Source organism: Haliaeetus leucocephalus, unplaced genomic scaffold, assembly GCF_000737465.1.
Source record: "Haliaeetus leucocephalus isolate CR32 unplaced genomic scaffold, Haliaeetus_leucocephalus-4.0 Scaffold646, whole genome shotgun sequence".
NCBI classification, from domain to species: Eukaryota; Metazoa; Chordata; class Aves; order Accipitriformes; family Accipitridae; genus Haliaeetus; species Haliaeetus leucocephalus.
Genome location: NW_010973082.1, coordinates 3125502 through 3152936, shown reverse-complemented (window position 1 = coordinate 3152936; position 27435 = coordinate 3125502). Strand labels below are relative to the sequence as shown.

At 37.5% G+C, this 27435-nt stretch overlaps 1 protein-coding gene across 1 annotated transcript in view; it reads right to left on the bottom strand.

The window, feature by feature from the left end:
• Nucleotides 1–27435, bottom strand: part of PRKCA (protein kinase C, alpha) — a 155430-nt gene that overhangs the window by 21104 nt on the left and 106891 nt on the right. Inside the window, exons 6-9 of the mRNA XM_010578599.1 lie at nucleotides 21938–22094; nucleotides 21708–21842; nucleotides 20862–20958; nucleotides 200–343 (exon numbers count right to left, since the gene is read on the bottom strand). Of these exons, the coding sequence (XP_010576901.1) occupies nucleotides 200–343; nucleotides 20862–20958; nucleotides 21708–21842; nucleotides 21938–22094 (533 nt within the window). The remainder of the gene's footprint in view (nucleotides 1–199; nucleotides 344–20861; nucleotides 20959–21707; nucleotides 21843–21937; nucleotides 22095–27435) is intronic.

Here is a 27435-nt window from a genome sequence, read left to right as displayed (position 1 = left end):
CAAGAAAACTGCCAATCATGACTGAAGCTTACTAGTCCTTAGGGAATCACCCTATTCCATATTAAGAAATCCTCCCTCAAAAATGCACATCCTTGTGACTCTGGATTTTGCTTCTTAGAGAATGATTCATTCATTCTTCCTCAAGAAAAAAAAAAAAGGAAAAAAGAATGTGAGTGGAATAGTTATCAAGAATTCCTACCTTCCCGAAGCTCCCCTTTCCAAGGACCATGAGAAAGTTGAAATCTGTCAGCTTCACCCTGTCCAGATTGTTGGATGGCACACTTGAGTTCTTGTCTTCTGTTGGAGTAATGACTTTGTTACCAGCTGGCCCAAGTTTCGCTTTCTGAAGAACATACACACACATACACACACAAAAATAGGAAAGTAAGAAGAGTAGCCTGTTTTCTCGGCAGAATGGATCACTGGGTGAAGGTTAGAACTGGAGATGACCACATCTGAGGTGGCATTCCCAGGAGAAAGGCTGCATAACAAAATTTGCACAGACACAACTTCGAAGATTCATTCCAACAATACTTCTGACATTATTGAGTGAATTAAAGTAGAAAACTGTGTTCATGTATAACCAGATAAAAGCAGATATACTTATCTGGTTAGAAGAGCAAAACCAAAGCCAAAACCAAAGCCAAAGAAAAAAAAAGTCACTTATTTTCATGCCAAAAGCAGGCTTCTCTGGTGTTTTTGTTTTGAAATACAAAAAATGCTTTTCAAAAATATCATGCTATAATCTACATAGGGTATTTTAGGACATAAACAGTCTCTTCAGTACATTCTCTTTTAAAATGTAATTCTTAAAGTCACCGCATAGCAAGAGTTAGGAAATCTTTGACATGCATTAAGAAAAATAACCTACATTAAAAAAAAACCACCAAACACAACACATGAGAATTAATGCAGATGAACATGGCCACTTTCAAACTAGCAATACAATCAACTTTGATTTTCAATCAAGTGTTGATCTGGAAAAGGGAGGAAGGGAAATATTACATACAAAGGCTCTGCCTTGGCAAGACAGTCTGGTTTGCAGAAGGTTGCAACAGTCTCAGTATTTCATATGAGACACCATGTAATTGCTCAAGTAAGTTGCATTTCAAATCTCAAAGTTAATAGAAGAGAAAAAAGTAAGACTCACCAAAAGATAATGCAGGCTACAACATAATATCCCTCTTTTTCTCAAAATAATCCCATATACCAGCAGAAGCAAAGCCAAGAAGGTTTAATAACACTTCAGGATATAAGTGCTTTCCCCCCATCTATCTGGTGTGTGGGTCTGGTAAATAACCTCTAATATGGTTAATTTACTTTGTGCCATTGACATATGCTTGACATTTAAGGATAACTACTTTTCTCACTGCACTGCAAAATGACAGTATTTGCATATTATCATTGTTTTACAGATAAAGAAAATTATAGAAATTAAAGTTTATTCAAGGTCACACAATAAATCACCTTAAAAGCCTGGCCTGGCACATACCTTTGGCAGCCTCACTGGAAACTGGAAGATAGAAACTTTCCCCTCTCCAGACAAGTTTAAAACTATGACATTGAAAGGCACGGCTCGGTTCATAGACTCCAGCCCTCTACTACTGCAGGCAGTAACGTCAAGTAATCTTCTGATAAAATAACCACACATCACTTGAAAAGCATATTCAGATTTTATGACTCTTCCTGCAACTTTATAAATGCAGAAAGTCTCACACCCTGCCACAGGGATATGAATTTTGGCAGTTTTGATCTCTCTCCTTTTTTTTTTTTTTTAATTGTAATACAGCTTAAAACGTGGAAATTCTTCCACCACTATTATTACTTGTTTGCATGAAAGCAGAACTTGGAGATGCTAATCAGGACCATGTGCTGTGCAAACGTTTAGGAAGAGCCAGTCCTAAGTCCCTGATTCTGCATGGGACAAATCCAGTGTCTGTCATGGAGCTCTTTGTCGGGACAAAGCTCCTTTCGAGGCTGCAATACAAGATGGAGCCATAAGGAAAACGAGTGAAAAAAAAAAGAAAAATCTTAATATCCTTTATTTGTACAAGATGAAGACATGGTTTAAAGAAGCAGCTTTGCTGGCCATGTCCTTTGTGATGTTCTCACATATGGGATCTCAGATAAAAGATCCTGCTCTTCTGATACAAGAAGCAATTTCAATATCCGCCTTCTCACCAAGTAAGAGAGATCCAAATCAGGCACCGAATGGAAAACACTAGCTTTATTTCTTGTACTTTAAACGCACTGGGTAGGTTGTTGGCAGCCTGTTTGAAAAATGCATCATTCGCAACAACAAATCAAATTTTGTTCCCAAGGCAGTCTGTTGCTTTGGGTACAAACCTGCGGTCGAGGCAGGGAGCGCTTTCAGCACAAAAGCAGAGAGCGGCAGGTTCACCAGGAGGCTCCTGTGCTCTCTGCCGGCTCCCAGAGCTGAAAGCACTGCGCTCGCTCGGATCAAACACACGCGAGATGGAATTGTCAGGATCTGAAGGCGGCATCTTAAAATAATAGTAGAGAACCAAGCCAAGGCCTCTCTGCAGCCTCACAAGAAAATGCTTAGATTCAATGAGCAGCAGAGATATGCTCCTCTTACTTCTATTTTTTATCTTTTTTTAAATTAGACGTCACTCTCAATTTGATAATTTCTTTTTTTTTAGATTTTTAAGGAGAACATGGGGTGCCTCCTGTTCTGTACAGGTGGGCTTCTGTGCCATCTGCTCCAGGTAGATGGCTAACGCCGGCAGCGGCTTATCGGACTGTACTTAGGTGTGAGTGATCTGTGCTGACGGGAGGCTGATAATCCCAGTTATCTCATCACTAGTGCTGAGCTATCTCGGTGCGTTAGCCCGGTCACTGGTAACCGTAAACAGAGAACCCTGTTGCAAACCGTATGTAAGAAAAGGTAAGAACATGGCATCCACAAAATGCTGGAGAATGACCAGGCTGACTCAATGGAAGCACACGGAACAAAGTGGAATGGCCTAACGACCTTATTAAATTATCGTAACCTTATCAAAGGTCTGTATTTCCCTTCAGCTAGGTCACTGACCATTTGTTTATGAGCATGAGGAAAAAAGTTTTTCATGTTTAGCGTGCAAATTCCTTTACTGCTTTTTGGCTTAAGGTCCTAGTGAAAATATAGTGGGAATTTCAAAGCTGGAAAACGTGTACTGGGAGGAAAAAAAACCCCAAACAATAATAATCCAAAACAAAACATTTCACAGATGATCCATTAAGAGCTTCCCAAAATACTACTGCAACATGTTTCAATTATAACTTAGCCTCAGGCATATCATTTTGTCGTCTTCTTAGTACTATTAAAAAAAAATTTCCAGAGCTACTGGAACAAAATTAGGCTATGGGCATGGAAATAAAATTAGATAAACATGATCAAGCCATTACAGATTCTACTTGTGCCACCAAATTTTTGATGGGTCAGTAAGACATCTTTATGAAATAAACCCTGAAAGATCTAGTCCTCATCATCTGTCTTCACGAATTAGCTGCTGTGTATATTCCATGTTACTCAATTCATCCTGAAGTATAAATCTAAACCAAAACATCTCTTATAAGCTTCATGGAAGTTTCTACACTCAGCAGAAATGTCACAACCCATCACTAGTAATTGATGTTGGTGGATTTAAGGAAAGCCTTTAACTTTGCCCTTTTATTACAGAACTTAATCCAGAATATGAGGCAAGACAAAAGTATTTCAGAAACTCGACTAATGATTTCTGGATATGATGAAAGGATTAGGAAAATTTCTTCATGTATCAAAATTGCTTTACATTAAGTTACAGAAAATCTACAAAGTGAACGAATGTTGTGCCTTATTCAAGCAATGGGTGAAGATGCAGAGAAACAAGCATTTGCTTATAAGATTTAGTAAAGATTTGGAGAAAACACATCCAAAACATGGTGGGCTTAGTGTGCATGTGGAGAAGACCTCGTCCACCCACATGCATTTCTGCAGTGTTTCCGGCATCTGAGTGGGCCTTCATCTCACCTTTTGGTTGAATATTTAGTTGGCTGTGCCCATTGGAGTTGTTTAATGATGTTACATACAATACAATGACTTGCAAACTTTCTTCACTCACAGCAATGTTAATATTTCCCTTATGGGAAATAACTTGCTGAATAGATATTTTGCTAGAAAAACACTTTTCCTCAGCTTTTTGAATACCTTAACATCTGGGACATTGTTTTTTTCATATAAAGAACAATTTATATATTTCAGATACTTCAGATAGGGAACTACAAACTAAAACTGCTGTTAAAATACAGTCGAGGAGAGAAGCACAATAAAAATATATATACTAGAGAAAATATTACATAACTGATGCATTTTAATTTGCATAAATAAAATGTAAAAGCACACACCATTACTTTCACCATCACCTCTGCATCTAGGATTGCCCATGATGAATAGCTTTACTGTTTATTAGAAGGGAAGAAAATGTTTGAGTCGTGTGCTCTGTTAAGGCCAACTTAAGCACTAAAAATAGGACAGATTTTGGAGAGAAGTGATTTCCAGAGCTCCTAGGAATCCTGTTTCAACAACAGGACTAACCACAGAGAAATAAAGAGACCTAGGGCTCTCTTGGATAGATAAACTGTTTGTAAGGAGAGCAATTTGTGATGTAGAACTTTACTCACACAAAACAACAGCAGGGCCTTGGACCTGAGTCACACGCACACACAGGTCAAGGCACCCAGATGTGATACCACAGACAGATGTCTTCTTCCCTAAAGCTGACACTGTTAAATGGTGTCCACATCTTTCTGGATCTTGCAAAGACATAATTTTCTCTTCAAGCTCTGGCCTTATAATCAGCCCAAGAAATGTATTTTCTCAGGTGTTTATGGAAACAAATTCAGTTTCTTGAAGAGGAACAGGTTTTCTTACCGCTAGAAGAAAAGAACAATACGGAAAACACCTGGACCAGACAGAGAGATGGATCTGAAAGGAGGAAGAGCTAACCAGAATCAGAGCCTACTGGTTGCTGTCTTAGAGAAAAGCATATTTCATAAAAAGCAGTTCTAATAGATTTACTTAAAATGTTCCATATTATTTTGGGACATACCCATCCTTACAGCATTACAAATATCACAGTTCAAACCATTTTATTGAATTTATACATTAGGGTTGGTTTTTCTGTTGTTTTGGGGGTTTTTTTCTTTTCTTTTTTTTTTTTTTTTAAATAGCAGGAATGCCTTAGCTTGGTTAAAATTGTCCACAAACTCTCTTACAATGAAGAAATACTTTTATTCAGATTAGTCTAATGTAGGGTCGAATGACTGGTGATACTTAAAAATCTTCTTTTACCAGTTGTAGTGGCAGAGCACAAAAATGGGTATTCTAATTTCTGTGTATCCACAGCCAGCTACAACATATGTTAGTGTATGCTCATAAGGTCAAGAACAAGAAATGTTTTAACATGCTTTCACCGAGCTCTACCATGAGTTTTATATCTGATATGCCTTGAGTATGGCAGAGAGAAAATTCCATGCAACCAACACACTCTTCCAGACTCCCAGAGCAAAACCAGTTTTGCAACTACAGAAGGGACATAAATTAAAATGATTCATAAATGTTTATTGGAAAAAAGCAATGGTATTTTGCCTCTTCCTACCGTGACTAAAGTTGAAAATAGCAGAATCCTACTTGAATTCACCTTTATTTTTTTATGGATATTAAAACTTGCTGAAGTTGAAGATGGCATTCCAGGCCCTGGATCAATTTTCAATTTATATTCAGACTGCTTGGCTTAATATCTTTGATAAAAACACAATATTGTTACACAAAGCCAGCTTGCAGCAAACAAACCAGGAAAACAGGATGTTAAAGATAAATTAGTCTGCACTGGTAGCAGAAGAGTTAATCTTAAAGAAAACGAGACATGCACATCATCTTACTTCCTCTGGTTTGGACGCACCTTATCTCGGCCAGTTCTTTTACCCTGAAACCACAGGTGAGACATACCTTATATATTCAGCCCAAACGTACTTCTTCACGGAGTGTTACAGAAGTTACAGTGTGTTACACTGGAGAGTCTCTTGGAATTTGGTATGTGCTTTTTGGAAAAGATATCTCAGGTTTTGCAGTAAAAATATATTCAATTTATTTTCCATCTAAGTGCAACAATTGGTCTTTTAATTAGTTACAAAAAAAAAAAAAGTCTTCTCCAAACCCTAATGAGGAGTGCAAAGCGAAGAAGCGATTTAGGGGCTAGTAATCCATTATCGCACTACATTTTCAATTGCAGTAAATGTTCTCATTGAGTCTTTTCAAAACTTTCCTTCTGATTTTTTACTGTGAAGACAATCTAATAGGACAAAACAATAAATCTGAACATTGGCTCTTCTGCCCTCCAGTTATTATCTATAGTTCAGAAACTTAAGAAGTACAGAGCAAAAAGACTGAATCGGTCATTTTTCCCATTAGCCAATAAATAAATAAAATTTGTGAAGAATTAAAAAAAAAACAACCCTACACAATTCACATTCCTACCCTCAATCTCTTTATGCCAATGATCTACATGTCATTATGTTAGTGCTTTAACGCCTTGTATCGCTCACTTGCATTCTCTTCTGCTGCTGTTCGCAACATTCAGCTCGGGAAGATTGGCTTTGTTCCCCTATGGCAAATGAACACTGGGTTCCAAAACTGCCCAAACTTGCAGCCACCCCCTGCCACCCCCCAAGCACAGCTTCAGAAGGGAAAACCCCCCATCATTGCCCACGAAAAAATATTCAAGGCAACAAAAGGCCTTGCGACGTGCAGTTCACTAGAGGATGTATTTCTCAGTTGTCAAGACAACTCGCTCTTAGCAAGTTCACAGCTGCCCAGCGGGGACATCTATCGGTAACAAATTTTCAAGAGGAGAAAGTGATAAATGAAAAAACATTTAACAACAGCGCTGGATTCCCATCACACGTGCGAGGTATATACACATACAGCACACACAACTTCTGTTTGGAAACAGCACGCTTATGGCCACATTTCATCCGTTACTTATCGGTTCCACTGACACCTACCGGGAAAAGAAATCGAGAGCTTTGTTCCCAGCAGCTGAGCCTCCTCGAGACGCACAGCTCCGTTTTGCATTATGCACCAGCATCCTCTCCCCTCCTCTCTAGCAGATTCCACCTAGCACTGACTGCTTTGCCCATGCAGTCGCATCCAGCCGTAAATAGGAAATGAATGATGGAACAACAGAGAACTGCACTGGCTTCAGTCTCCATTGCAAAAAAAAACTCACAGTTTTAATAGCATGAGGGTCAGCAGTCCAAAGACTGACTGAGCAGGCTTTATCTTGGGTCCTAAGACTTTCCTGAGATCTGTGGAGCAGGAACATCCTCTTGCCATGATTTAATCCCTCTGCAAATCTCTAACAAAATCTCTCCTTCCCCCACTGCAGTAAGTTCTTACCAGGTCTTTGCTAGACCTTAACATGGTCTTCAAGTGTCACTGGGTGATGGAACAAACCATCTCACGGTAGCCCACCTTGTTCCCAATGTTTCTCTTCCTAATTCTTAAATTAACCCAAAGCCATAGCGGAGCTGCAGGTAACAATCTGCATATCAGTAAAGAAATGGCAAAATGGGTGGTGAGAGGCAAGGAAAGGAACTCTGTGAGTAGTAATGATCCAGTTTCACTATTAGAGCCCAGGAGGCTTTGGCTGCAAGTGTGAAATTAATGCTCAGTTATGTCTGTCACTACCTGGACTTGACACAACAAGCATCAGAGCAGCTCAGATCTCAGACAAACCATAGAAGATGTCACTGACGGAGCTGGCAAAACTCATACTAAGGACATAAAAAGGAGAAACTGAAATAACTTATCTGAGTCTCAAGGCAGGACAAAAAGTCCAACTCGGGTTTCCAGTCACGAAAGCTCAGTGGGGATTTTGATCAACCGGTTGAGCCATTAGCAAGTATTTAATAAAGTAAATAAATCCAATAAATTTCAAGTCAAAATCTGGAAGGAAAAACCTCCCATTCACTGAAATTATCTCCATCATTGTGGCAGCTTGTTTCTTACTTTATTGCATTTCCAATTCCATGTAACTATAGATGCTATGAAGGACTATCAATTACCTAGTTTATACAACTTAATTATCAGGATGCTGAGAATATGAAATGAGAAGAGTCCATTTCTAAGCCCCAGCAAGACCTAATACTTCACCAGACTGAGTTTTAAGCTTAATACCATAACCTAATGCAAGCATGTAATTCATTAGCAGAGACTTTTGTAGTCATGGAAACAACACAGAAAAGAGAAAGTTAAGAGAATAAGCTCCGGATGATTTAGCAACCCAGCAACTCTAACCGGAGGGGGGATGGCACGAGCGTTACATCTTGGTCCAGCCTGAGCTCATGTCCTTGCTGTTGCAAGTCAACAGAGGGAAGGAACTCCCTTGGCCATTTTACCTGTTTCCCTACAAAACATGTGCTGAGCAATCTGGAGAGATGCTTTTGCATTAAATTTCCCATGAAGTGGAACAAAAGACAGTCTGTGGCTCTTGTGCTTCTTTCCTTGACTTAACAAATGCTTACAAAGAAGGTGGCCACATGTGGCTTTTTCCCATCCTACTGTGCACTCTCACTGATTCTTACTTATTATTTTCAAGAATAAATTAACTAGTGAACTAAATTACAGAAATGTATTGCACTAATGAATGTATACGTACATATTTATCCATATAGAAAGGAGCATGCTTGGATTAGACTGCAGCAGACTGAAGATGCCTACACGAGACATTGCAATACAGCAAGACACACCCGCACCAGGGAGATGCACTGTACCATGGACATTGTCAAGGATTCACGAGGTTTACACAGATTGTTTTCAGCCATGTATTCCTTGGTGAAATTACATTCGAGCAAAACTTCTTTGCAGAAAGAACACCACTGAAAAGACGCAAATGAGCAGAAAGCTGTTTATCTGCACTCTTACATTTACTTTCATGACGGCAACGTCACTATGGTGAACTATGACACAATTAGTAAAAAATGCAATATATAAAAATGAAAATGTGTTTTTACTTCAATAGCTAAAATAGCTATTGAAAAAATAGCTAGAAGAAAAATTCTTATCATTCCCATTGCTAGTAAAAAGGCATGAAGGCAAGCAGGATGTTTCATAAAAATGTAAATGGAGAGGGTGACAAAACTCTATCTGAGAGTTAAATATGAACTATTTTATGTCTTCAGTTTAATTTTTCCCTCACTTCCTCTCATCCTCCCCTTAAACTTGTGTCATATTTACCCTTTTGGTTAGTAATAGTAAATTTATTTAAAGGATTTGTCTGAAAAAAATATTTGTGCCATATGCGAAAATGATTGAAAATGCCATTTTGCAGAAAGCATGTCCAAGAACACAGGAAACTCACTCCTGAAGCCCACCCATGTGCTGTACTGCTTTGCTCATCACGTAGGAATTTTGATATCAGGGAGTCCATGAATTAATTTGGGTTACAAATAACAGAAGGGAAAGCAGTGTGTCCCACAACAAATTCTGGATGATTAGTAAAAGTGAGTTATTTTGTCTAATCCTACCATGAGCTGTGTGTTTGGAACCCATGCCTCTTCTAACACCTTGCAGGTTCACAAAATTAATGAGATAATTCTACTTCATGACTCAGAGATTTCCATGGCGGTCCATTTCTCTCACCTATCATATAAAGCTGTGCATGATGGAGGCAGGTAATCACAGAATTCATGAGGCACCTGAAGGTAGAGATGAACTGAGCAATACAAAGGTGAGCAGAGGCAGTACTTGCTTTTACAGCTGCAAATTATTACATATTTTGATTAGAGGAAAAATTATCACCAGTGCCAGTTAAAAATCTTGAATAAAGGGCTGGATGAAAAATGTTACACTGAATTTTATCAAAATAGCAGTTTAATTTAACGGGTTTGTATCTTTCTAAATACATACATACAAACAACTTGCATTATTTCCTTTCTTTCAGGACTTTTGCTGGAGACAGCTTTTTGCTTTGGGAGCGATTCTGTGTTCTTTACTGACCTCTTGTGGTCTCCAACTCCGAGGAGAAATTATTTGCTCCAGCCCAACATTATGTTAAACGGATGTTTACTTAGGATAAAGGCAATAAGAGAATCCTGAAGGACAATACAACAGCTTAATATACCATACAGCATCTCAGCAGAGCTGCTTATTTTGGGGGGGTTATAATCACATTCCCTGTTCAAGTGGTTTGTTTTTTTTTTTTTTTTACTTTTTGGGGTTGCTGTATAGAAGTTAAAACTGTATGAAGTACTTGAATACACGATTTCTAAAAAAATCCCAAATTTGCCAGGTACAGGATTAAGGTAGCCATATCACCTAAAAAATGTAGACAATGAAGTCAAATGACTATGAAAGACAGTCAATTGAAAAGGGATATAGCTATCCCTAGAATAGGAGTTTCAGGGAATATCGCCCTGCACAACGGATATCTGGCTGTAAGCAGTGAAATCTAGAGAGGGAAGAGTTTCCAGTTACCCATTTGGCACTGTCAACATGTTTAATCTGTTTAATAATCCTGTGGCCACCTGAGTCTACTTTGTGTTCTGCCTTTATTGCCAAACACGCTATCCCCTGCAACAGAGCAGTGTCTAACTAGATGAAATGTAATTAAAGAGGCTGCCTAGGAATAATATTCAAGAATTCTAGCAGAAATATCCTGTGGTAGTGGTAATAAAAACCCTAAACAACAAATACGATGCTAGAACAGGAAATCCCTAAGTGTCAAAAAAAGAACTGTTTTTATATATGCTCCTTCATTTTTTAATTATGCAAATTACTGCTAATTTTCAATAATAAAAAAACTTGGAGTGTAGAATTTGCTTTTAAGCAAGTTTTTCAGCATAACACACATTTTGATATGGACAAAAAAGAATAAAATTCTGTTCTAAAATAATCTTTAAGGACTTCAGTTCTACCTGATCTTAGCGCAAATCCCTGCAATCAAACACCACAGCCATGAAAAGCTGCAGACTAGGACTGATTTAAAACCTTAGGATTCCGTATCCAAGTCTTAACGTGCTGTGAAATTATTTAATGCACACAAACACACACACACAAAGATGAAGGTGTTTTCTGCATGATGTTGTGAAAATAATCTATTTAAATATACACTTTGCTGGCGGAACAAAAGCAGCATAAATGCGTGATCCTTCCCATATCTGATAATTTCATAAACAAGTATTTGTGCTGTTTGACCTTGCTCACAGCATTCTCAAATTTGCTATGATATTATAAAATTCATTTTTGTACATTTTACTCGTTTCTAGCTCTGAAGTGTTATATTATCCTCAGGAACACAGCCTTCCTTCTTCATCTGCTCCTGCTGTTTCCTTTCAATTCCAATCTTGTAAACTCGGGAATATAACCTCCCCAGCAGTCCCACATAAACTGATTACTTACAAAATTATTTCCAAAGACATGCTAACGTCAGTGGCGATTAGCTTGCAGAATGCAGCATGCAGTGACGTTTCTGAGCTTAGGTTAGTGATGCTAAGTCACTGTCAGCAGCAAGCGGAGTGGGCATTTGTAATAATTTAGAGAGAAAAGGCAGACAATAAACAAGGAAGATTTTTTTTTTTTCCCATGAAAGAATGGAATTCTTGAGTCTCCTCTTCACACCAGAACAGAGTGGCAACTTTTTTTGCTGGAATTCGTGTTTACAATTCACAAGGACTAAGCATGAATTTTGCTTATGAAGCAGCAGCTGTAGGAAACTGTTCAGCTCTTTTTTTAGGTGCACTCCTATGACGAAAACATGAATTGACCAAGGACTTTTGTCAGTTTATCAGTGCACTTCAAGGTCTGGATTTTACAATGAAGTGACAACACAACGTTAGACATAACTTTGTATTTACCCCAGATGCATTTTTTCAGGGTAGCTTTTGCTCTGGTTTAAAACACATTGAAACAGAGAAACTTGCAACTTCCCTGCATTAAACAACTTTCATCAATGAAACCACCATGTGATTTTATTTTCAAATAAGAAGAGGTGTAAAGGATTGAGGAAGGGTAGTCCTCTTCTGTACAGGCTTTTCTGAGATAAAGATACCAGATAAAGAATCAAGGTTAAGAAAAAATAAGTTACTGATTGCATGACAAATTATTACTGCATTAGGAAATATTTGGCAATGACAAATGCTGTTATTCTTTGTTTTCCTTGTTCAGTATTAAAACATTTGGTAAAATCATGCATTAAGAATATAAACAAATCTTCAAAAATAAAATTTGATTTTTAAATGAAGTATTTTAAGCTTTGAGCTATAACATGTAAACTGCTCTAGGTCAACTTAAATTGTAAAAATACTATTTGAAGATGATAAGGGCTTCAGTAACCTTAGATAGATTCTTACAATAGTTTACAGCACAGGAGCTTCAAATTTTAATTTAATTTGTAACTTAACCAATGTATGAAACTGAAAATGTGATTTGTGTCAGTAACCTTTGCCCTAATAAAGCAAGATAATTTGTTAGAGATACATGCAATAAAAAGTCCACACACATATGTTCTCAATGCTGATATGTATATTTTATGGCAATAATTCAGTGATGTAGTGATTAGTGAAAGAAGTAAAATGGGAAGTAAACAGGTGAATTGGTATTTCAGGTATCAGAGCATCTGTGCATATGGGTAATATCTCTTATGATATAGTATACTCCAAGTAACATATAGCAGTATATGTAGTATATTATATCATAAAACACGCATGCTATATTATGTAAATGTATCTATTTAAATATACAGTGAACATGAGCATTATTTGATCTGTGGAAGTTATTTAAAGTTCCACGAGCGTCTTTCAAATTAAAGATGCACCATTTTCCATTTTCCATAAGAAGGTGGCATTCATTTAACTAATTCCTTCAAAAGGAAAGGCACACTGCATCTGCTGAGGTTTGATGACCCCTTTTTTGTAAGTAAGCTTCTAATCTGGGGAGTACTGTGACAAATTAGGGAAGATTCATACTTAAATTTTTTTTTTTAATCCATTAGAAAAGCTTAAACTGGGGAAAAAAACGAGTGCATCCTTAAAACAGTGAGAATGAAATTGAATTTAATAAACTTCAAACATTGGTAAAGAGGGTTGTGTGAAGAGAAAGGTGTAGGAGAACACCAAGGAGAAAACTACCTTGAAGAAGTGGATATTTACATGACAGTCCTGGAAGAGACAGGAAAGGGAGAAACACTGCTTCGTTAGTAAAGGGCTGGCAAAGCAAAGCAACAACAATTAGTAGCAGAAGTAAACAAATAAAGACACAGCAGCGAGAATACAGAAATGGACACATCTGTTATGCACAGAAAAATCACAAAAAAGAAATTGTGGTGTTAATCACCCTAACAGTAAGGAGCACAGTACAGCATAGCACAGTGAAGTACAGGTCTTCACGAAACTGCTCTTCAATGTCAACCTCAGTCTTGTAGATACATACGCTTCATGCATGAAACATTCCTTATGTTGTTAAACCACCGCAATGCATAAAGCTAAAGGTATGTATAGATGTGGGTAGTCTGGGCTCTTAGCAACTAATGAGCACTGTTAGAGGGGCAACAGCACAAAAGTTACTTTTAATTTTCTTTTTTTTTTGTTTTGAGACACACATTTAATCTTTATATAAGGGATAAAGAAATCCCTGCTATAAATATGATCTTCTACGTACACTCTTCACCTTAAATCACAACACACAGACTGAGAAAAGCCTTACAGAAATCACAAGCTGATACTAACTGAGACCAGAGATATATGTCATCTGGTTAAAAAAATCTCAAGTTCTCTAGTTTCAGATATGGTGAGTGGATGGGAAACCTCCAGATAACTGTATATGGGAATTCCCTCTGCCAAACTATAGTATGGAACAGATGGAGAGTTCTAACAGCATCTCTATAATGCTGCAAACTATTCTCTAATGATTAAATATGCACAATTTAAAAATAGGAATGAGTGCCATGGCCAAAAAAAGAAGCTCTTCTTTTTATATCTCTGTATACATAACAAGTGTGGATTGATGCGCCAGTGATATTTTGGCTGGTCATGATTTCAGTGTAGCTTAGTGTCTGTTTCCTGAAAAGTAAATTTAATCTTTTCGTTTACAATCTGAAGTGTCAGCAATGTTATTTCTCTTTTCCATGTCACCTTTGCTGAACTGCCTGAAGTTACAGTTATTACCGCAAAGTGGGAACTCATACGGGTTAGATACAGTTATGATGGAGATCATATCTTTTATTTATTTCAAAAAAAAAAACCACAAAAAAAGAGTAAAGTAACTGCAGTGTAACAGCTCTGGGGCAAAAACATCACCATCCTTCAAAGACTTAAAAGAAATGTCTCCTTCACAGCCCTTACAGGACTTTACAGAGACTGGAAGAACTTAACTCACAAATTAACAAAATCACAAGCTCTTCTACAGGTGTTTTTGAATGACAATATCATATTTAATTAGAAAACTGACTGGGTTCTTAAGAAGCTACTGAAACAGTCCCTGGAGTCTTCTGCTAAGGACAGGCTATGCAACTGCAGAATATTTACCCAGCCTCCAGCTCAGAATTAAAACTGTTCTAGGATGTCCTGGCCATTGATTAAAGGAAAGAAAGAAAATGTCCTTTTGACCTAAAACTGTTGTGAATATCAGAAAAATGTCAGATTAATGCAGAAAGTACTGTCCTCCTCCTTTCTAAAAAAGCAGCCAGAAACTGCTTTTAAAAAAATAAAATTAAAGGGACTGTTAAAGATCTAAGAAATGCAGTACCTGCAGTGAAACAGAGTTGATGTACCGATGTTCAGAAAGGGAATGATAAATAAATAAAAGAGGTTTCTTTAGTGTTAGACTGTAACAACATTGAAACTCATCAGAAAGCTTTAATTGTGCCTTGAAATCTGCAGATATTTTCAAATCCATGTAACACCACCTGTACTCCCACAAAGAGAAGCCTGATGGTGTAAATAAACGTTAGTTCTGCATTCAACAGATCTATACACAGACTGAGATAGGTTACATGTTCGTAAATTCACATCTGCACAAGGACTAACACGCAAATTTGGTCAAACAAAATGCTGCCCTGTGTACTGGGGGAGTTTAGTAGCACATCAGAAGCAGAAATATCTACAGTGCCTGCGTCACTGGAGAGGTTCTAGGTATTTATAACCAAGCCTGATGGCCAAGCACCACATTGTCCCTGTTCTTATATTTAAAATGGTAAGGCATTTTAAAAGACATCTTTAGGATCATAATAATAGTTATGTTTAGAAGCACTGAGATGTCACCAAAATGTCACCACTGACTGTACATTCCCATTTTCAGATACAATATCTACCCTGTTCTGAACTCTGTTCTCTCTCTCCTTATGCTTCGATCTGTTTATTCTGCAAAAGGAAACTACAGGTCTAGCTTCTGTACAGCCTTCATCAGTGATTCCACTGGCACAAAGCAGCTGAAAACATAACTCACGTCACGATAACCTGAGAACAGCCAAAGCAACAGCACGGGGCGTCCGGCCCCACCAGCTACAGTCCTCGGGAAACACCGCAAAGCCAGCTCACGTCACTTCTTGGCAGCAAAAAGAGCCCATCGGGCAACTGGACAATAATAAACAAGAGCTGCTCCTGGATGGTTTGTCTAGTACCTGGATCAATCCCAGAAGGGGAAGACTGGAAATAGAGCATACAACCAGTATGGCCACTTTCCCTGGGTACCCTGCCTGGCCTTCCTACTACACATGGGTTTATGGATCTGGCCCACAATGTTGACAAATGGATGAAAACGGTTACTAACACCGACTGGTAATTATTTTGCAGAAGAAGTACTTATCAGAATAATGTCATCTTGTTGTGGAGTGATTTTATTGTTATTCACTTAATTAAATGGCATGGTACAGAACTAACAGCCATGAAAAGCCACTCGCACCTGATGTCTCAGCTGAAATCTCTAACATAAACCCATAAACACGATTCGAAGCTAGCAGCCACGGGGGTAGATGTGGCTGTGGACTTATGTCCCCAAGGAAGCACCTCCCAAGGTCCTCCAGAATGGTCCTGCACGGATCGCCACGGTGGGGACAGTAGTCTGAGCTCTCAGAAACTAAGCGAACAATTTTGTTCTACTGAAACCCACACAGAGAGCTACACTAAAGGAAATAATTAGAACAAAAGAAAATGTCTGACAAGAGTATGTACCATGAGGACCATTACATATCTTCCCCACAGATGCCTTAAAATGAAGATTGTATGAGCAGTAACCTATTCCCTCATAACAACTTGTTTGGATCACTTCAATGACCAAAGCTGACTGTAGTGACTCAGATTGCTCCAATCACTTCATATACCTTGTACTTGGTAAATGTATCCGCATGTAAGGATTATAGCTACTGTTCTTTTTTTAATAAAAAAAAAATAATTGATACGGAGCATAACAGCTGCTTTATTTCTATTAATATTTTCTGTGATGGTGATGTGGAAAGAAGGGGACAAACAGAATAATTAACCAGCCTACTTTTAAACCAGTATTAGTCTATTATTATTCTAAGGTGATATTTAAGTATCAAGAAGTGCTTTACTAAGTAGCAAATTACAGGAAACAGGGCTTGACAAGACTGAAAGAACTTCCTACAATAGAAGTTTTAGAACTGGCACATTTCTTTTCCCCAAATAAAAAAACCAGAACAATGCCCTAAATGGCAAAAAAAATATTACTGCTCAAATCATAACCGGGTATGAAAAATACAATAAGGTTGCCTTATTTCAATATTCTGCTTTTTTCTTTGACTAGCAAAATACTGTAACAGGAAAACAAGTATGTAAGAAATCGTAGATATTGCAGTTAAAAGACTTGCTAGTTTGGGTCCATGGAGCCACTTGGGGCTGTTGGGAGTTCCCATGGCAACCTCAGCACGGACAATTATGGAGCAGCTACAATTACTGTGAATATGCCTGTTGAGAACGGAGTTTCGTTTTGAGATGGCTACAAATAATGCCATTCCGGAGAGAAAATTCACAACCAAAGGTTAAAACCAAATGAAAAACAGTGACAGATTTTATCCTGCCTCCACTTCCTACAGGAGTATATTTTTATCTCTAAATATTAATAATGATGTATCATCTATAAATCACTGAAGACAGATTTGATCATGCTGCTAAATGAGCAGATAATTGATTTGTAAGTTTTAGTGATAGGTGAGATCCAAAAAATATGTAGAATGATTAAATTGTGTCGTATAGAAAATACTGCACTGCACCTATGCATAATACACCTCAATTTCTATATACTGGACATCTTCATATAGATAATACAGAGACAGTATATAAAAAGAAAACTTGCAGTAAAATCTAAAAATACGTAGTGAGGTCACTGCATGATTCCATTAATAAAACCACCATCCTCCTCAACTCTTCTTTCTTTCCCAAATTTGGTCCCACTTGTTGGATAGGATCTATAACGACTGGGCACAAGCCACGTGTTAATTCTTCAACTGGCTTAGATATGGCAGAATGGGCCATGAGTTAACTTTTTCTCAGGACAAATAGTTTTTACTGTTCAATTACAAATTAAGTGAAGAGAATGTTTGAATCTATTAATTATTTACTTATTTAGAATCTTGTATAGCTATTTTATGGTAGATTTACTTTGAGTAAATGACTTAAAGAATTTGTGCCAGAAGGTCCAGTAAGTAAAGCAGCATACCAATGAGATTTGTGTGACTAATAAGCACATTTAAAGAAGAAGTCTGGGTTGTCAAACTGGACCTAGAAGGAAGTGATAGGATTGTGTAAACAGTTTGAAATCAATGAGAGCTTGAGGCCAAACCTTAAAGATGTCTGTTGAACTATAGATGCAGGCAGGTATTTTAAAAATTCTCATTGATTTAAAAGGGAGGTAGCTCCTAAGTGCTCTTGGAGATTCTACTAAGCACATTTCTAAACTTTAGTCAAAAGGGCAAAGCCAGTTTTAAGAATGCCTTAGATTTTTTTATTTTTTTTTAAGACCAGAAACTGGTTTCAAAAATTTCACATCTGCCGGCTCTCTGATCTTTTATAACCTGAAAATATTCTTATTCTTTTTTAATAGTAAGCAATGAAATTCTCATCCTAAAGTTTCTCTATTCTTGCATAGCTTAGGTTTGCATATAGCTCTTTACTCTGAAGACCACCATTATTCATTTTAAGTATTTGATATTAGTAATGCAATACTTTTGTAGAAATTGTTGTCATTTTGTACTCAAAATTAAATCAGTGTAGCTTGGATATCAATCACACTGTCATATATCGAAAAGTAGACCAAGCACCACAAATGTAGACTTGATTAGCAAGCACTCTGAAGTTACTCTTTTCTATAAACTGATAAATGAGAAGATAGCTCAGTATGACCTCTCGGTCTATCTATATTCTTAATCTTCCTGACAAATACAGTCCCCTAGTAAAATGGCAGTCCAGATCTGCAATCTTCTTCCTGTAAGGTTTCAAAGCTGATTTCAGAACAGTGGAAATATTTATTTAGATTATGTCATTAAATCACAAATAGCAGTATATTTCTCAGTGCTATCTACTTGTTCCTTAGTGTAGGATACCTAAAATAAAATGACTATGTAAGCCAAGATACAAATCATAAGAAAAATAACATAAAAGATGATCAGAGTCAGCACCACTTATGCACCATACCAGAATAGCTAATAAGTTAAATACCACCATTCAGACATCTGTGCTGTTAATTTTTACAAGCCATCACAGTAATTCCCCTTGAAACTAAGTACAAACATTACTTGGAAGGTGCTGCTTCCCTCTGTTCCTTCTCATATTGGTAAACTTTGAGAGAGAGAAAGAGGTTGAACCTAAATCCTTTCACCGTGTAATACTGCATTATACTAGCCTTGGTCTAGTTATAATTACACGTTTTGTTCGGTTACCAATATTCCCATATATCATCACTAAGTTTTAAAACTGTTCATTATCCAACTCTGTAAATGATATTCCTGGAGACAGTGTGTTCACTGAAAACCTATTCCCTTTCCTTGATTAATTCAGACCACTAAAATAGCATCAACCAGGCTACCTCCAGAACAGGGAAAGTCTCAAATACACAGTGCTGAAGCTGAACTAATTAGACTGTGAGACAGACTAATTATTTCTGAGGCAGAGCTGACCCTATGTGAAGCTGCCATTTCTGGGACCCAGTCCAGCAGCTTTACATCATGCAACCTCTCAGGATTTCTACTCCCCTTCATAGCAGGACACAGATAAACCCTGACTCTTCATTCTGCAACCAATGTATTTACAGTAGGCTTAAGAAAAAAACCTAAGAGACTGTAAATTCAATATGCAAACATACTGCATATAATAACTGACATTTTTAAATAGACAATTTTAGTGGCTTGTCTTTGTGTTGTCTCTGTCCTGAGAAAAACTGGGTAGATTTCCGTACCTGTATCACCAACATACACATATCCACCCAATTCTAGACTCTGTATATTGCACAGAGACATGTAGAGATGAAAATAATTACTTTTGAAGCTATTCTTTCTAAGGGGGATAAAAAGTAAATATGATCTTGAATAGAAAATGACCTAGTGCAGCAAAATAAAATCACACTGGTCAGATCACAATTGTAAAGAAAGGAAAATGGAATGGAGTTTCAAATATTTCTCAAATGTATAACAAAAATCATAGTTCATGCTGCAGACAAAAGTATGGTAGCTGATCCAAATGTGTTCAGAAGAAATTGATGCACCTTTTCTTTTTCTTTCTTGAAAGTTGAACATGTGCCGTTTTTCATCACTTTCTTGGGTTAACCCATCTTTTATAATAACAATGTAGAATTCTGCCTGATGGTGAACATAAAAAATTGCCATTTCAGGTTGAAAGGAACAGGCGTAAGTGTTTGTTTATGCACAATAGGTACATGAATTACTTTTTGGATAAACAGCTAGGCTAAAGTTGTAAGTGTTCAACCAGAAAAAAGAAAACAATATTGTAGACTGGAATATTTCAAATTCAATGTTGTGTATGCAGCTGGAAAGAGCAGTCAGGTCAGATGAGTTGAAGCCAGTACAGCCATTAGCAAAACACCTCCCTCCCCAAGCCATACCTTTCCTATTGCTGGGTTTAAAGTCCAGCAAGTATTTTGCTGTAATATTGGCTGTAGTTCTGAGAAGAGGCAGAGTTGCTGGCTAAGACTGTTCATTAAGAAACAATTCCTTTGCACGGCACAGTGAGACCATGCTTGCAACTACCAACCACTCCAATTTGCACCACAGAAGGCAGGAAGACTGCAAAAAGTATAGCTTTTCTTCAATGTTTCTTTTCTGTACATAACCAGCAATACCTCTTATCCTTAGAAACTTCCATACCCATGTTAAAGATATCAGAATTTCAAATGACAATCTTCTACAAAGATTTTGAGGCTCCAAATAATCAGTAATTAGCATTGTAAATTATTTCTTTAGGGAAAAAAAAGTGTGAAGCATTCTAAGTATTAAAAAACTGTTGTTTCTGAGAACTGCATTTGTCGAATAATGTAGATACTAGTGATAACAGCTGGCAGATTTTGCAGCAAGTATTAAAAGACATTCAAATTATTACATATACTTGACATAAAATATTTTAAAATACCAACTTACAAGTGTCATAGCAGAGAAGTTGAACTGTCAGAAAAATGATACCACTACTGAATTAAACCATTTGGTCCAATCTTCAAGAAACCCAAAGGCACATACTGCTGTCACAGGCAACAGAAATAGTAGCACTCTAATATATATAGCTCTTTTAACAGGCGCTTTTTTTTTAATAAGTTGAAAAATGTATGCATTATATAGTTGCACCCATTTGTGTTTAATCCTCACCTCAAACTTCTGCCGGAGCTCTGCATTTCCATCTTCATCAGCATCTGGAATTGGAACGTTATAATATTCACCTTCTTCTTGATTCAGCAGCTTGTACCTGTGGAACATTCGAGAAAAAAATGGTGACTTTATAGTTTTATTCCCATTAGATTTAAAATCTGATTTAGTTGTGTGTGTGTGGTTTGTATCAATGTCACAGGTATGTAAAGAACTGCTTTCAAAGACCTAAAGCAAACTCAGAAACAGAATATATTTAACCTAAAATTAGATCTTTAATCCCAAACTATCTGCCAAGGCAGTTTAATGGACAAGGAAATTCTTCACACCTATCCTGCGATATAATGGGAGACATCAACCCTGAAGAACCTTTGCCTCCAGTGCTTCTATAGCCCTAAACAATTATCTTTGATGAAATATGCTCTTTGAGAAGATGTGATGAGTTCTACCCATAGCTTGGTAGGTAATAAGATGGCATTTTATAAAATCAGTTCCCATGTACTTTGAATTTGCAGAGCTATATATAACGTGATACACTTAGTAATGAATATATCATATTTGAGATAAAAATAAAATTCATATCACAAGACTATGTACACAGAATTGAGTTTGCAGCAGCTCCTGGCTCCAGCAGAAGTTTCATGAACACCACAAAAGAAAAGTATTCCTTTTATTACCCCCTCCTTTGTTATATATAGCCTATGTTTTCCTAGGTTTAGTTGCATTTTCAGTGAATTTATAGCCCGAGAGACAGTGAAAAGCTCAAAAAAAGGTACATTATAGTGAAGAAAAATACTGGTTTTAAAGTTGTGATATATTCTCTCCTTCTCTCTTTTCAGAAACTCTTACCATCCACTGGCTGGCATTTTCATAAGCTCTGACACCCCAAATGAAAGAGATCCCATGAAATCATTTCTGGTTGTTCTATCCCAGTCCCAGACCTCTACGGATAACCGTCGATCTTTGTCTGTAGGTTTTAATTTACTAAAAAGGAGAGAAATAGAGGAATTTTCAATGCAACACTGAAATAAATGATTCAATACATACAAAGATACTACATTAAAAGGCCTCAAACTTACAATGTGAATGCCTCATTCCAGTCTGGATTCAGAGTCGAACGGATGGTTTTTGTTTTTTGTTTACTTTCATTCTTGGGATCCGGGATGAGCTTCAGTTTAACATAAGGATCTGAAAGTCCGTTTGGATCCATGGGAATTAGGTTTTTTGCTTCTCGCACTGTCAATATAAAACACAGCTGATTTGTATAGGATTACAAATCACCATTAAGAAAGCAATAACATGTCAAACCAGAGTTATTGAAACACGTTGAAAAATAAATCAGACGTGAAACCCACTTGTCAGACTTGGCATGGAAGAAACTACTTGTTGTAAAGTAAGGTTGCACTTAGCGATATTTATAAGAATGGTACAGAGAAATGACAGGAGAGAAGAGCAATTCACAAATGACATACAGCTTCCAGGCAGCTCTTCTCCTGCAGTGGAATGATTAAATGTCCAAATCCATCACTATAAATTTTTAAGTGGGTAGCAATTCGTTGTGCTTTTATGTCTGCATCAGTCTTAGGTTATAACGCTGCAGGACTATCAGCCAAATACTATAAGGGCGCTAGCTGATCACAATAGATTTTAGAAGGTAGGTTACTTGATACAATCCCTCACTGGAAGGTATCTAATACTAAACTTCCGTCGGATTCATGGTTCGTTAGTTGTCAGATGGAATCGCTGTAAGCATTATGTCATGACAGCAACTGAAGTAAAAGTGCAGAGAAGACAAGTTTAACTTCAGCTTCACAAAAAATGTTAATGTAGCTTCTATTTTTACAATGTCAAAAGAAGACATAAAGTGAGTTAACATATCTCATGTTGCTACCAATCACCAAGGAGAGAGAGACAAGAATAGTCAGCAATCTGCACGAGGTGCCATTCCCCGCAAGGCCACATCCCTATGTGGAACAGGGCAGGCAAAAGTGGGTTACAAAGGCATTTAACAGGGGCTCGGCAGCTTTCGGGTTTCAGTCTGGCTGGAGTTACTGTGGCAGCTCTGGAGTTTGTTAAGCGGTTCAGAAGTCACGGCAGGAGAGTGGAGTATTCCAGTGGATGAGTAAAGAGAAACCTCCTCCCTCTTGTAGAGGACCAGCATAACGCCCGGGTAACATTTATACGACATGTAAGGTTTTATTCTGTGTTAACGGCATTCAGCCATCAGCTTTTGCTGAACCTCAGAAGAAGAGGTGAATTTTCCTTATGCTGTGAAACTCCATCCTACCCAAACCGGTCATGCTGTGATGAACTGCAGGGATCAAGTTGGAGACGGGGAATTCAGAGCTCATAACTGGGCACTGCAAAACCTGCTGGGAGCAGTAATTCCCTGGGCTTGTTTTGGACAGAAAACGGCTTTCATTCGGGAATTCTTTTGTGAGATTCATAGTTTAAGATTAGAATTGTTCCTGGAAAGAAAATCACAAGAAGCTTTGAGGGTGACATGGTTCGTAGGGTATGAAGGCAGGCCAGCACTTAAGAGTGAGTCACTGGAGATATTATGCCGGACTGACAGTGCCCTCAGCTACTGCTTTCACAGTGTCAGCATCAGAAGGGCTTTTTTAGTTTATCTGCCTAACTGAAGAAATCTGAAAGGAAATTTAGGAAAGATCAACCCTTAAGTCACCTAATATTTCTTGATGGAAAGCATTTCCTACCAAAATTTGAACTTTAGAGTCACTTAAGAACTCAATCAGAGCCAATGCAAAAAAAAAAAAAAAAAAAAAATGCTGTCAGCATCTTCAGCAACAGATAGTTACTGTTTGCTCATGGCACTCTTCTCCTTTTCCCCCAGATTTAAATGGCATTTTCATACTACAGACAAGAATTATAGGCCATCCCAGGATTTCAACCTGTTATTTCCCAGCATGGAGGTTGAAAGGCATCCAAGCAACACAGATATTTTATAATGTGTTGTTTACTCTCATTATTTATAGAATAACAGGAGGACAGTTTTTGGGCAACAGTCTAATGACGTATAAACCAGCTGAAGTACATCATTTCAAAATGTCCTTTGTTCTCCCTTTAGAAATACAGGCAGGGCTGTGGTGGATTGACAACTGGGCACTGCTGCTTCCGTAAGACAGAAAGAGATGGACAATGATTGCAAAGCACAGGACAGGTATTGCTGTGCTTTACTTAAGGCCAGTGAAATGAGACTGTGGTGTTGACAATATGCCCATTGTAACATAGCACCGAAGGTGATTTACAAAACCATACAACAGTTCTGTTCCATTTCCTATACACCAGGTGGATTCACAAATTGATGTTACTAGCTCTAGGCTGACATTTTCCTTTTACATGATGGAGAGTGTTTTAGTGTTCATAACGATTGTGTTCTTCCAAATGACATAACTGCTAAGTAGTGCTTTAGTGCAAATCTACTACTTAGCCATTGTGTCGTATGATTCAAGCTGCAGAGGCAAAATTTTGGGGTGAAAAACCAGCCACTGCCACAGAAAACACATAATTTCAAACAGTTTGACCCGCTCTGTTTATTTAATGAGAGTGTGTTAGGTGTGGCAGAACAAGTTGGAAGAGAGAAATACCAGATATAACTGGTACATTATGTCCAAAATAGCTGTAGAAAGAAGGTAGAGTACAGGAATGCAAGCTACTTATTTGGAACACACTAGTTTATTTGTCAAGATAATTCTCATGCAGAACAGATACCCTGATGTAAATTAGTTATGGAAATTAGATCATAGCTGGAAAGGAATCACATTAACTTGAACCAACAGTTGATACTGATTAAGTTAGGTTTCTTAAATTTATATTTCTAAAATGAGAGACAGAAAATGCTTATGGGCTAAAAATTTAAAATAAAATGTAATTCTATTCACTAACTATATTACTCAAATAATTGTACCAGAAAAAATACACTGTGTTTTAAAAGAACAGAAACAAGCATCTTCTTTGCAGAGCGTTTCATCTGTAGTTTTCCACAATCCCTGTGTAAAGCTGACAGGGCTTTGCAATTGGGAAAATGAGAGCTTTCGGTCCAGAGAAACTGTCTCCATTCTCATTTACTCTGAGTTTGCCCTTTGAGGGTCTCCACACCCAGTGGTCAGCTGCAAAACCATTTCTGTTTTCAACCCATGAAAAAAACCAAATGACCCAATATTAAAATTTAGCACACTAAAAGTGATCTTCAAATACTTCTGAAGAATAACATCAAGACTAAACAATTTAGTTACATATTTACAATCCCAAAGGGACTAAGAACCATAAAGTGAGTGATGAAGTGACAGCCTTCAATGCGAATTGCTCTCTGTCTCATCCTATATTTGGGGTTTGGGGTTTTTTTGGTTGGTTTTTTTTTGTCTCGTGCATGGCACTTGTGACTGCACTGCCAGGTTTGGCACATGAACTATTACTTCGAAATCCACTTTTTGATTTTTATTTCTATACTGTAGTTTGGCATAAGTGAGGAGCAGAACTCTCTATGTGTTCTACAGCTTCCCAGAAACATACAGTAGGAAGTTTTTTGTTAAAATTCCTTGAACAAAATTGTTTAATTTTAACATGGTGTCTTCAGACTAATCCTTTATGTTTAAATTTTACCTGGAGATGCCCAGTTCTGCTCAGAAACCAAGCAGAATTTTGAGAAATTGGCTGGGTGGATGCAGAGCCATTCTCTGAGGCTCTGCTATGGAGAGCTCCCCAGAGAAAGGCATCACCTATTAGACTTGATACATGCTGCCGAGCCTAGAAAACAACACTGACAGCAGGAGGACATGGCAGCATGTGTAAGACTACTTCTTTCTTTTGCAACAAACACAGAAAAAGAGAAAAGCCCTCTAAATACAAGAAAAAGAGAAGCTCAAGGATTAATTGGGAAGGAAAGATGCAACATATACTAAATACAGGCTGCCAAAGAAGTCATTATCTCACTCCTTGTTTTAAGATATCCGGCCCATTTGTACTTTTGTCTGCATAATTAGTATCCTTAGCCATCTTTTTTTTTAACTGACTTAGCACTTCTTTTCTTGAGGAAACTGCATTACGATACTTGTGCTAAATAGTGCTTATAAAGAATTAGCATCTAAGTGGTCCACTTCTTTAAGGGCACCCTATTTTTAAGAGGATAGGTCAGGTTTCTATAGGAGGATTGACGAAAAGAAGAGATTTCCCCTCCCCACCAAAGCACTATCTCTTGTGTGCAGTTGAAACAGAAAAAGTTAAATGAAAAATAACACCAAGAAAATAAATCAACTTACTGTGACTGAGTTCTGCTACAGCTGTAATGATAGCAAGCAATCTCATCCTGCTTTATAATTATTAGTTAATTAAACTCAACCCTGTGATAGAGATATTACTCTAATTTACAGATGGTTGAAGTGAGATACAGTTCAGCATCACTTGGAACATAACTTGGACAGAAACCTAAAATACTACTTGCCAGTTTTCTGTCATAACTATTAAGCATGATAATGACCTCTGTACTGAGCAAAGTAGGTGGTACAAGTTAAATTTCCTAACATTTTATCCAGATTAGACTCTTAACAGGGACTGAGAATGCACACAGATGAAAAGACAGTGAAGAGAAGTATATATTGAATTTTCTAACAAATGCAAGCTTGCCCAGGTTTTTATTCTAAAAACCAGAAATAGTTGTCAACCATAGAGAAAAAAGTGTACCATTTTGCTCCTCATCATTAATGAAGAAGAGATCATAAATGTTTAGTCAGCAGAAAATGCGGACTATCTGATGGCTGTCCTACGGCTGTTCTATTATGTGCCACTTGTAATCCAGCAATATCTATCCAGAAGCCATTCCTAGAACTGGGACGCCCACTTTTCCAGGAATAGTATAAAGACATAAGCAAATACAGAGCTGGTTCTTAGGTATTTGTACTTTAAATAAATATCTAAATAAGATAGAGTGGGCTGGCAGAGAACAACTGACATTTTACATAAAGAGAAGAAATCCGGGCAGAATTCTGAGGAATTCAGAGAGTGGATGACAAAACCGGAACCTTTCCCATGAGCTTGTATAGGTCAAAAGTTGCAAGCCATATACAGTTATGGATTTATAACTTCTTGTGATATCAGCAAATAAATTTAGTCATGGGAATGAGTAAATAAATGTTTCTGTCCCTGTAACAAAGCTGAATTATTAGCAACATGAGTTTACCCAGTTCCTTTTCAAGTGAGTCACAGCTACCTTTTTCCTGAATTCCCAAATGTTGATCATAAACAGTTTACTAATCACAGCAACCATTTCTTGCTAATCCTTTAAATCCCTACAGGCAACTTAGATGAGCAGAAATCTTTCAACTGCATGCGAATAGCTGCTTTTAGAAGACACTTCAGATCTCAAATGGTCTCATCTGCCTAGCTATCCAGCAAAATGAAAGAAAAGGGAGACCGTTAGCTCCAAAACATCATAAAGTTTCTGTCTTCCCACAATAAAGCATTAGTAAATTATTCCATAATTCTCATTACTTCCTGAAGAAGATTCTGGTATGGATTCCAGTGATCTGCCCAGTTTACAGATGACTTATGTGAGTGACAG